The 13,057-nt window shown below is 40.7% G+C and overlaps 1 protein-coding gene across 1 annotated transcript in view; it reads left to right on the top strand.

Moving 5' to 3' along the window:
- Positions 1-3,844, top strand: part of Kcnq3 (potassium voltage-gated channel subfamily Q member 3) — a 300,262-nt gene extending 296,418 nt beyond the window's left edge. Inside the window, exons 14-15 of the mRNA XM_052160796.1 lie at positions 1,148-1,229; positions 3,110-3,844. Coding sequence (XP_052016756.1) covers positions 1,148-1,229; positions 3,110-3,844 — 817 coding nt within the window. The remainder of the gene's footprint in view (positions 1-1,147; positions 1,230-3,109) is intronic.
- Positions 3,845-13,057: the final 9,213 nt, after the last annotated feature.

The following is a 13,057-nucleotide window of genomic DNA, read 5'->3' as shown; positions in this document are numbered from 1 at the left end:
ATGGACACAGGAAAGATCTTGAGTGTGAGTTTGAGACCAACCTCAGGTACAGAGGGGACCACATCTCAAAATAAACAAATTAATAAATAAGATAAAATAATATGAAATAGCATTATGTGAACCATTTCCCGTGAACTCTCACTTGTAATCTTCTACCTCCACGGTGGGTACTTCATCACACCTGCATCATACATACAAAAAGTAACACTAAGAGTAAGTGACTCCTGAAGTTACAAAACTCATGAGAGAGTTTGGGGTTTTGACAGAGGTCTATAACAATAAGAATTTGCGGGACTATCTTTCATAGATTTGCAATGTAAGCAAAACATCACCCAGAAAATAGGTCAAAGGACCTTCAAAATTCTAATTTACCCATGTTAATTAAAATGAATTTTAATTAAATGTCAAACTGAATTTACCTAAGCAAGACAAATAAAACACTGGTGGGCTGGATGCAGCACCAGGCCACTAGTTTTTGAAATTTGCTTTAGTTGAAGACTGCTCAGACAAGGAAGTGACTTAGCAGAGGCAATGGCTGATGAGAGGGGAAAAAACAGCTGTCAAGAAAAAAACCAGCATGAATGGGTTTTAGCAGCATAAAGTTTCTTTGAAATACCTCATCTCTACATAGTGTAAGAATATTGGAATGAACTAGAATTTACACAGATAATAGTTGCACATAGAGAAAATACAGCCCTCCCCTGATTCCTGGAGGAACATTCTAACATTGTTTTCTGGATGCTGTAGGTATTTGCCATTCTTAACAAAATGAACCATGTGAAATATGTATGCCTACTCCATGGGATTTCAGAGATCAGACACCACAGCATGAAAGCCCTAAGACTAAAAGGCAAGGAATTTAATATTAAAGGAATAAACACTCTAGACATTGTTAGATACTTGGTAAACTTCACAAACACAGAGCAAAGCCTCTTTTGCCACAGCTTCCGGTCTGTCTTTGCATCTTCCTGTAGGAAGGTAAGCATGACGTTAGCAGTCCTGACTAAGAGTGCCAAAGGAACCCCTTCCAGGCTTTGTCAATATGAGTGAAAAAATATGGTCCCATGTGCTTAATATTCCATGTTGGAATGACCTTGCACAGTCAAAACAGATACAATGATCTTATGGATTGTTGGCTTTTCCTTAGGAATGAACCATTTGTAGCCAGAGCAGCCACAGAAACTGAAGACCAAAGCATGATGGGGAAGTTTGTAAAAGTTGAAAGACAGGTAAGCCCTTCTATTCCCTCATATACATACATACATGCATACACACCCATACATACATACATACCCATACATAGATATACACCTATACATACATACATACATACATACATACATACATACATATATGCCTTTTTCTTCTTCATTTTAGATTTATTTGTTATTTCATATGTATAAGTGTTTTCCTGGCATATATGTATGAGCAGCACATATATGACTGATTCCTGCGGAGGTCCCTAGAACTGGAGCTATGGATGGTTCTTAGCCTCCACGTGGATGCTGGGAACCTAACCCAAGTCATCCCCAAGAACAGCACCTGCTTTCCACTCCCAAGGCATCCTTCCAGTTCTATAGAACTGTTTTCCGGGTACCTTTTTCATATGGAGATAAGGTATAATAAAAATCCTCTAACACTAAAAAAGAAAAGATAGGGAAATTAATTTTAATTCCCCAGTTTTGCTTTTCCTGACTGGGTGATCACCCACAAGTTAATTACTGTTTTGAACCTCAGAATTGCTTGTCTGCCATGCAGGGAATTCAATACATCAAAAAATTGCCATGAGGATTAAATGAGCCAGTGCATGTGAATTATGTAGAATGTTAGCTAGTACACAGTCAATTGTCAACAGATGCTCACTGCTTTCCACACATTCCATGGTACTTCCTTAATAGATGTCAATTCTCTGTCCACCATTCCATGGTCCTTTCTGTTATTTTTTGCTCTAGTCCCAATCTGTGGGTGACCTTCATGAGGAGGCCCTCACAGAGGGTCAAGTTATGGGTAAGGGGTCATTCGGGATGCAAAGAGAGGTTTACATAATACAGCTCCATAGCTCATCTCTGCAGTCTCCTAGATAAATGACTCCATTACATTCCTCCAGGAATAATATCTTCCAGGATGGGTATTTTTATTCATCACCCCAAACTAAACCAATATAAGGGAACTGAGAGAAAATGTCAGCGATTGGTCTCTTGCTTATTTTTAAATTTTAATTTATAATCCTGATTCTTGTGTTCACTAGTCCTGTGACCTTTCACAGGCTGTTATCTCTCTGGTCACTGCTTTGTCATGTGCGAAACAGAAATCGCAATAGCATTGACCTTGTAAGGTTGTAAAAATTAAGTCAATAAAGTCCATGACATAAAGTCACATAGCTACTACCTAATAACTACACCTCAAATGTACATTAACCATAACCTGTCATGAGAATCACAGTGTCATCAATCCAATGATGTTATTCATTTGCCTGATTCTGTGAGCTATGAATTGTCAGAAAAGGAACAGCACACACAAAGGTGCACAGACTTGTATGTATGCACAGATGTGAATTGTCAGGACAGGAACAACTCTCTCACCCAGAGATGTACACACATTTGTATATTTGTTCTCCAAGCACTCCTATCTATGAATGTCATACCCAAAGCAGAAGCAGCTTCCATAATTGCCCAAGGGTCCCTATTGGGTCTCTAGGCTTGTAAAACTACATTCTCCGTAACACTGCCTTCCGGTGCTTATGTTACCAAGTATTAGTAACAGGCACTAACAACATATATGCTTACGTGGAAGGGAATTTACACAAAATAAGAACCCTGCTTCTTGACTGAAATAGTACCATCTTTTCCAGAGGATGACAATGAAAGCCTGTAACACTTATTCACAAGCTGTGTGTGGACTTACAGTCTGGCTCCAGTGACATCCTTGGCTCTGTATTTCTGGGTGAATATTAATTTGTATACAGGGCCTTCTAGCAGGAGACACGGAGACAGTTGTAGCTACTGTTACTACTAAGACTTGCAAAACAACCCTTCAGAGAAGCATCGGCACAGAGACAGTGACCCTCATTCCCAGAGAAGTAGTGATTCTAGGTGCTTGTATATTTCAGGTTCACGACATGGGGAAGAAACTGGACTTCCTCGTGGACATGCACATGCAGCATATGGAGCGCCTGCAGGTACATGTCACCGAGTACTACCAAACTAAGGGGGCCTCCTCCCCAGCAGAAGGGGAGAAGAAAGAAGACAGCAGGTATTCTGATTTGAAAACCATCATCTGCAACTACTCAGAGACAGGGCCCCAGGACCCTCCCTACAGCTTCCACCAGGTGCCCATCGACAGAGTTAGCCCCTATGGGTTCTTTACACATGACCCTGTGAAACTGACTCAAGGGGGACCCAGTTCTACAAAGGCTCAGGCCAACCTTCCCTCCTCGGGAAGTCCATACGCAGAGAGGCCCACAGTTCTGCCCATCTTGACTCTTCTGGATTCATGCGTGAGCTACCACTCCCAGACAGAACTGCAAGGTCCCTATTCGGACCACATCTCACCCCGCCAGAGACGCAGCATCACTAGGGACAGTGACACACCTCTTTCCCTCATGTCCGTCAACCACGAGGAACTGGAGCGGTCTCCAAGTGGCTTCAGCATCTCCCAAGACAGAGATGATTATGTATTTGGCCCCAGTGGGGGATCGAGCTGGATGAGGGAAAAGCGGTACCTGGCTGAAGGAGAAACGGACACAGACACAGACCCCTTCACACCCAGTGGTTCCATGCCTGTGTCATCCACTGGGGATGGTATTTCAGATTCCATATGGACCCCTTCCAACAAGCCCACTTAGAAGGGGTCACTGGCTGACTCCTGGTACTGTAGACAGACTTTGTACAGCTCACTTACTCTCAGACCCAGCGCTTACAATGGGGACTCCAGGGGCTGTGTCAAGCGCATGCATGTGCACCGTGACCCCCCCTGCAAGCAGGGGCTTCTCACAGCCTTCTTCCTCCCCCATGTCACTGCAACAAAGCCGCTTCCTTTTCAGCATGGTTTGCATGACTTGACACTATATAAAAGGCACTGTTAGTCTCTTCTAGATACACATTTATCTGCTCTTCTTCCTTTTAATCACAATTGAACAAGTACAGGGAGACTTATTGATGAGCTGTGCTATTTGTTTGGTTGGCTGGTTTGAGTTTTGATTTGATGCAGATCAACTGAGAGCATAGTTTAAGTTATTTCTAGGCTCATTTCCCCTTTGAGTAAGATGCCCCAGTTAATTTACTGTTTTCTAAAGCAAGGAATTAATTTTCTCAACCAAAACATACTGCTTTACAATGAGGCTATCCTCCGAGCAAACAGAATAGGAACAAGATAGTCATTCAACCCCCAAACCAAGATTTCAAAAATTTACTTTACTAAAGGAAGGCTGGCAAAATTATTTAAAAGGTCCCAAGGGGACTTGGTCTACCCATTGTTCAGTACTGTGCCTCAGTTTACCTAACCATAAGATGTTGGAGATCCACATCATATGTGTTATGGACTGGTGAAGAGAAATCTTGCACACATACCACACACATACCACAAATATTAAAAAAAAAGTTCCCAATTTATGTAGCCAAAGATAATAAAATTTACCAGAAGTGGGGTGGCCTTCTAGGCAGGAGCTAAATTTGATGTCTTAAAATGAAATTCCAACTCTTTCTTCTGCCTTGCCTATACATGGATTCAAATGATATGTTTTGGGCACAAAGCAAATGACATGCCTTGAGACACTTGGTTGTCCTGCGGAGAGTAAGGACTCAAAACCTCCACCTGATGGCTCACCCCTCACCCCAGTCTCCCCTCACATTGTCCCATTTGCATACTGGGATCCAGGAATTGTACAAGACACCAGCACACATTAACCATGGGATGTAATCCTCAGTCTTTACTCAAAGGGAGAAGGATGTCTGCTTCGACTACAAAGCATGCTTACTTGATCCTTTACAAGTGGGATCTAGGATGGGGAATGTAAATTAGTGATAAATATATAAACAGGAAGAATTCCCGGAATCACCCACTTTACTCCTCCAGATTTTTCTCAATGAAAATACTAAAACCACATAAAATCATAAGAGCTCCTGAGGTGAGAACCAACAGCCTGGAAATCCCTGCCCTGCTGAAGAAAGATTGATGCTAAGCACAAGCCACCACGTGGCCTATTGGGAGCTATTGCTACTTGCTGAAAACCTCTCATGGAGAAGGTTAGACTGGCTACTCTTTGTGGATCACCACACAATAGTATTAGTGTCGCAGTCATTTTATGCTTTTAAATCTGGATTTTAAATGGTTGTCACGATGACCATCAAGATGATGGAAATACCCTGAAAGTGATTACAACTCTCACCAGTGCTGTTGCTGTGTTGTCAAGAGTTATAAATATCATGGCAGACTAGGTACCTAGTTCATGTTTTTATCAGTTCCCAATGCTAGTATTCTGCCCTGTGTTGTGGAGAGAGTCCTCAGATATCAGTTACTTACAACCTACATGGTGATTGGTCCTGTATAAAGTGCTGAGAATACGGTAATGATAGACATTTGTCCCTGATGAGAGGAACTTATACCCAAAACAGTTCCATGAATGATGGCAAGCACTGAGAACTGGTAGAGGAATAGCCCATGGACAGTATCATGAATGGATATACGTATAGTGACATTTAAGTCCAAGGCAGGTGATAATATTTACAGTCACACACACACACACTGGAGGTAAAGCTCTTCTTATGGTTTTCAATTGATTTTGCTGGCAATCTGAAAGGCAAAGGCTGTGGATCTGTTCCCTCACTTCTTCCAATATAACTTCAGTGGTGCCATTGAGGCTATCCTCAGTGATCCAATATATGCTGTCCTTTTTTATGTGTTTGAGTTATCAGAAACAAAAATGACAGCAAGTAATATGTGCCACATGATTTTCCCTAATATTAACATTATTTCACAACCTCCTAGCATTGGTATGTTACATTAGGATGCAATTTTTTATTTGGGTCATATTTTATTTCTCTTTTTTTACTCTTATTTATTTTTTACGCTCCAGATTTTATTCTCCTCTCCCTGTCCACCCTCTAACTGTTCCACAACCCATACCTCCTTCCCACCCCTGTCTTCATGAGGATATCCCCACCTCCCAACCCTCGCCCAACCAAACCTCTAAACTCCCTGTGGCCTCCAGTCTCTTGAAGGATAGGTACATCTTCTCTGACTGAACCCAGACCCAGCAACCCTCTGTTGTATATGTGTTGGGAGCCTCATATCAGCTGGTGGCCCAGTGTTTGAGAGATCTTGGGGTTCCTGGTTAATTAAAACTGCTGGTCCTCCTACAGGGTCACCATGCTCCTCAGTTTCTTCCAGCCTTTCCCTAATTCAACCACAGAGGTCAGCAGCCTCTGTCCATTAGTTGGGTACAAATACCTGCATCTGACTCTTTCAGCTGCCCACTGGATATTCCAGAGTGTGGTCATGATAGGTCCCTTTTTGTGAGCATTCCATAGCCTCAGTAATAGTGTCAGGCCTGTGGGACCTCCCTTTGAGCTGGATCCCATTTTGGGCCTGTCACTGGGCCTTCTTTTCCTCAGGCTTCTCTCCATTTCCATCCTTGCAGTTCTTTCAGTTAGGAACAAATATGGGTCAGAGTTTTGACTGTGGGATGGTGACCCCTTCCTCACTTGATGCCCTGTGTTTCTGCTGGAGGTGGGCTCCTTAAGTTCCCTCTCCCTGCTGTCGGCATTTCATCTAAGGTCCCTCACTTTAAGTCCTGAGATTCTCTCACCTCTCGGGTCTCTGGTGCATGTTTTTTCAGGAGTTCAAATGGGGTTCTTGGCCAAGAATTCTTTAAACTGGAATTTGCATTATTTTCCAAGCAAGCTCTAAGTTTGTAGTCTTGCTCTTGTGGTGATTCAAAGTCAGAGTGGCAGGAATTAATTTTGCATTAGTTGCCAAGCTGGTATATGTCTAGTCAGTTGTGAGTTTCAGCCAAATACAAATTTCATAAAGGACGAATACTGAGGGCCCTAAGAGCTGCTTGTTTGTATCTAAGAAACAATCAGAAGAAAGATGATGAGATAATCTGGAGTCCTTCTGTTGAAATAGCCTTTTACAAAAAAAGGTCTAAACTAGCAAACCAAATGTACTCATCTAAACCTGTCAATACACTGCATGGTCATCATGACTTGTGTTCCAGTCCTCAGTTGAAATGTCAATGTGAGTTCTATAAAGATCCTTTGTAACACAAAAGAATCTCAGGACAGAATAATCCAAGATAATATGTATTGGAAAGCACACCAGTAGCTCTGTAGCTTGCCTAGGAAGACATAATGCTTTCAACAGAAACCCAGAAATACTGAGAAATTAACTCTATCACAAAAACCAGCAATGGTTTTATCATTTTAAAGGATGTGTCTTATATGTATTTGGCTGCCATGTTTTAAAGTATATTTAAAGTTTTAAGAAATGGGAATGAAATTATAACTAAGTGGCAGTGTACTTGTCTACCATACATTAAATTCTCACCTTGATCCCTAGCCCTAACACACACACACACACACATTAGTTGAACATATTTTAGCAAGAAAAAATGAAAAGAATAAACGTTTAAATGCTAATTAAAGATAAATCTATCAGGCTGAAGAAAAGTGAAGTTGTTGCATTTTAACTATTAAATATTTCCATCTGAGCAGATACTACAAACTGAAGAAAAAAAATGAATTTGTAGAAAGAAGGGGGAAAAAACACTGAATTGAGAAAGTTCTTTTCAATAACTGTTTTGAAAACTTAGAATTCAGCCTTACTAGATATTGACGCTGATGTTCTAAAATCTTATTTTTATGAAGAAATAAATAGAAAACACCAAAGTATATATAGGTAAAACCAAATTAGTTAGCCAACACTTATGCATCCTATATCTATTCTGCACAAAGCCATTCTTAGACATTGTAGCTCAAGAGTTAACACCCTTAGAAAAGATAGTATCACAGAATCTACTCACAATTTGCCAAAATTATTATAAAGTTCATGCTACTCTGAGAGTGCAACAAAGAAATATTCATTTAGTGAGATTTTCTAGATACCACTGAATACCGAGAATTATGCAACAACCATTTAAAGACCAGAAAGCTAGTGTCTGCTGTAAGAAAGCTCATGACTTCAACTGTTGCTGGTCATCTTAGACTCTTCATCCCTGATTTCATGGCTTCGGGACAACTGACTTCCAATTCTCCCGCACTGGGAATACTGAATGGGGACTTTGCATTGGAGTTCACAATTCTGGACTCCATAATATCCAATAAGTGATAGAAGCACTTGGGCTCTGAAGAAGTTTCCTGGGGGGAAACAAAACAGCTTTTTTCTCTATGCTCTGCCACAGTGAAGAAGGCCAGACAAGTAGCTGAGGCATCTGTTTCACCATATTGACCAAAAAGGGACTAGCACAGGCCATGGCACAACGTCTGTTTGAAAAAGAAGAAACGCATTCTGCCCATGGGAAGTTGAAGATCGGAGTGCATGGAAGAAAGAGAAGAAATGCTCTCAGAAGTTAACTATACTTTTGACAAGGCTACCAGATAGACCCTGATTCCCACACTCCATTGCTCCCCCAGACAATGCTGCATAGAATAGATACTCTTTGGTTCTCATGAATATGTCACGCAAGAAATCTGGGACCACAGAGGTGTTCTTGGTTTAAGAATTTGTCTTCACTTGTCTTCAAAACCATGCGGTTTCCACCATGAGCTTTAACCTACATGTGCTTTCTGTATCCAAAAATATTCAAACTGACATACTGTTTATACTTGGCCCAAAACTGAGCCATCTTTACCCTTAACGGGGCAGCAGGTAACAGCTTAGGTGTGTCCAGCTATAGACATCTTAGGGGTCAGAGTACCTATGCAACTTTCATAGGTTTGGAAACCATGGTGTTAAGCTATTGTTGAACAAACAAAAATGGGGTAGAGATGACTTGTATAAAAATTTGAGTTTTGGAACACTCAAAACTATTTTAGTCTATTTAAAATTTAAAGTAAGACAATCAACTATGTATAAAGTCCTTAGTGCAGTGACTGGTCCATACCAAAACTGTTAATAATTATTTGTATTTGTTTTTCTAGTATGTATAGGCTCCATTACATTAGTAGTGATATTACCTATGGACTCTCAGTTTACACCAGAAAATATTTTTTTAGGGGGGACAAAAGCTGGTGGAGATATAATCCAAATTATTGCATGATAAAACTAAGAAGTTTTTTAGTTGTTCTTTAACTATGTACCTGTCTGCAACTGAACATGATTATTTTTCCCATCAAAATGTGCGAGATAAGGAATACTAGAAGGAGCATAAAGAATGTGGTTCTTAGTTGCTAGCTGGTGAAAGTTCCTTTGGAGAAAGAGTGCCAGATGTAGCAGTGTTCTCTAAAACATGACTTATAAGAGATATAGACAACAAAATCCTAATTAAATATGAAAGAAAAGCCAACTGTGGCACGATGGCTACCAGGGAGCACCCTTGTCACAATGGGGCATCTTCAAGAAGAAGATCAAAACTTGTTAAATTCTTCCTTGTAGATACAGTCTCAGCCTTCAGCAGCCTCAATATCAAGATCCCTTTGGAATCTATCATAGTTCAACAGAATTGAGGAGATGTAATTTTACATATTCTAAAATTTTCAGACGAAAAAAATTATCACCCATATTTTTTTAGGGCAGGATACTAGTGCTCAGAGATCAGGGGCTCTTAACTGGGTCTCATGGTGATTAAAATAAAGATCAGGTAGCACAGTGGTCCTAGGTCTTGGGTGTCCTGACTCCTGCTCCAGATGTTAGAGACAGGATTATTTCTGGTGACCCTGCAAGATAAATTTTCTGACTCCCTTGAGAAACAGTTGGACCAGAAATGTATTTTGAGACTTCACTCTATCTCTAGAACAGGACTGATGCTCCCATGTCACAAAGATATTCCATCTGAATGTTTCATCTTCAAAGGGCTCAGAGAAACCTCCTGCTGATGAGCACACCTTTGGAACGACTGAAAAACAACCTTTCTAACCATGTGCATGACTTCTCTCCACCCTTCTATTCCTGCTTTGTCTCTCCTTATGTTGCCAAGATTGGGCAGGTTCACCTGTTTGGTTCATCCTCGGTACTCATTCAGATCCTCTCACACCTTGGGTTGCACCCTCAGATACATACCCACTACATCAGACTTCTCCATAGGTTTAACTTAAGTAGGATCTGATTTCTTTGGGAATCTGACATGCCACAAACTTCCAGTTCAACCAAAGGTGACTTTGTGTACTGGAATATCTGAGGTTTGTCTGAGCATTCCTGGTTCCTCTCACTTGACCCTAGGGGGTCCTCATCCTTGCCATTTCATCATAGACATGTACTCTTTGGGTCTTTGCTAAAAGCTGCATTGAATCTGTCATTTTTAAAGCATATCATGTTTGTGTAATTGTGGTAACACTTTAGGGGTAAAAAACTGGCCTTTCCTGATTCACATGAAGATCTCCAGAGTTTCCACTTGGGCCGTCCTTATATTTGCCAGACTTGGGCAGTGCCCCTGCCCCCAGAAATCTGTATTAAACCCATTGGTAAGATAGGATGTCTTAGTGATCCTGGTGTGGGCTGTTCCAAAAACGCCTGAAAGATTCAAAGAGAAAAGTGACCCATGGTGGTATAGCTTTGGCTTACTGGGTCATTTTAAAGATTTTCATTCTACCCGAGTCTCCCTTCCTCCCAATGGCACTCCTTCATGATCGAAGTAAGTGCCAGGAAAGAATAGTAATCTTTTGACATATTAAACATTCCGAGATCTATGTAACCCCATAATGACTAAAAATCCAGCCTAGTACTTTGGATTTTTATCAAACTACAGTTGAAAACTAAGATCTATGAAAATAAGAAAATGTTTGATTTCAATGCTCCTATCTCCAACTCTGCCTGCAAAACTGAGGTCCAGGATAGGAGAACAGCTCCCCCTGCCTTCTCCTTAGGAGCTGCATGCATGAGACTGCTGCAGTTCTCTGATGGCCTGCATACTGCACCCTTAGTGTAAGTCCACTCAAAGGCTGTTGTCATTGGCTGCACAGAAATCAGAGCGATTTTACAAAAATCCATGGATCTCAAAAGCTTTTACTACCCCACGACCCCCCCCCCAAGAGTCGCAGGGCAGTAGAAATGCTCCCCAGTCAGGCCCTATGGTCCCTAAGAAGACTTTCCCCTCCTCTGCACAGTCAGCTTTCCAATGAAATGATCGCACACCCACCCATGCCCTGGGGGGTAGAAGAATGACTGTCAGCGACTCCCTTTGGCTATTCAGCAAGTCCTTTGAATGTTTTCACCATCCAGCTGTCAGAGGCAGAAAGTGATGCCACATAAATTATTCAGACAGTTCACATTGGAGTCCATTAGCCCTTAGAATTTGGTGGCCACAGATATTCCCACAAACACCCTTTGTTCTCTGTCCCCACAGATCCTCTGTCACTGTATTTACCTGAACAAGTTCAAAAGTATCCCAGGCTCAGCTGACTCTCATCTTCTGTCTCTAGACTGTATCTTTATTTCATGGCTTTGAAATTTTGCAGACACAAACAGGCCTTAAAAAAAAAAAGAAATGTTCTCTGAGAGGCCAAAAGTGCAGATCAATTATTACTCCACCTTTCAATATTAAGAGAACAAGAATCTGCATGGACACCAAATGGATCTCCTAACTGGGCCATTCTTTACCCTTCTGAATACATTTCCAGGGAATGGGAGATCAGGTCCACCCTCCTGCCCTCCCTGAGGGTTACATAGAGGATTTGGATAGCCCTTCAGTCAAATCGAAGACCCAAGCTGTTAGAGAGAGAACATGTGCCAGGCTCTGAAAAGCTAGCTTAGGGTGGATGCACATTATCAGTTCTGCCAGACCTTTCTGTTTTAAAAAGAAAAAATAATCTCTCTCTTGCCTAAGATGGGCTGTGACTATTCCCCCCTGGTCCTGATGTAGCAGTGATGGAAATCACCTACTGTGCAAGAACAAATTGAGGTTTGCAATGACATGGATCACTGTATTTGATTTTAGGTTGATTTTATTTCACCCCTTTTTACGGCATAGAATTCTGGTGCCTTGCTCCCTGGATTTGTCTCCGTGCTCTGAGTAGGCTCTCCATATTCTGGCTTACACGGGAACACAACTATTCCACAAGTGCCCTTTAGTGCTCTTTATAATATGGTTTCCTGTAATTTTTAAACTGTATGTGTAATTTATATTCTGGCTCTGTCCAATATTTGACAACTTTAATAGGTTGATTTCCATATATATTATGCAAACAATTCTTACCTGATTTTTTTATGTTCTATCTCAAAATCAATAAAGATTGCACCACTTATTAATAAACGGATGTTTCAATGATTCTGTGAAAAATGTTTCCAAAAATGCTTCAGAACAGCTGTTTGGGGTTGTATAACAAAGAGTCAAAGGCACTGGTTGATGCTACAGAAAAATCTTAAAAATATTCATGGCTTAATACATCAAAAATTTATTTCATCGTAGACTGTCACAATGCTTAAAAGTAATGCAAAGATTTGTGGTACTTTTAGCATAGAATGTACTGGAACACATTTTCACTATCCAGACCTTGTCATGTGGTACTAATAAGCCTGCACAAGAGGGTAGGATGTGTAGTCTTCAGTAGAGCTCAGGCTGAGGAACTGGTGTTAAAGCCAAAAAAATAAAAAATAAAAAATAAAAAAATAAAAAAAAATTACCCCCAAATGACTAGAGTTACAAATATACACATGACAACGATTTATCTGCAGAATTTGACAAAAGTTGTCTTCTTATTAATGGTGCACATTTAAAAATAATCAAGTGAGAATATACTCTCAGTTATGAATTGGGATATTGGTGAGTACAAAGATATGAGTCAACTTTCCAATTTTGTCTCCTAAATATTTGGATATTTATGATCCTTGCTTAAATAGCATTCTTGGTATTTTTCATGTCCAAACTATTTAATTCTGTTCAAAATTATTGTTTATTACTTGGTTA

The sequence above is a fragment of the Apodemus sylvaticus genome, chromosome 17, assembly GCF_947179515.1.
Source record: "Apodemus sylvaticus chromosome 17, mApoSyl1.1, whole genome shotgun sequence".
NCBI lineage: Eukaryota > Metazoa > Chordata > Mammalia > Rodentia > Muridae > Apodemus > Apodemus sylvaticus.
This window is presented reverse-complemented; position numbering and strand designations above follow the sequence as displayed.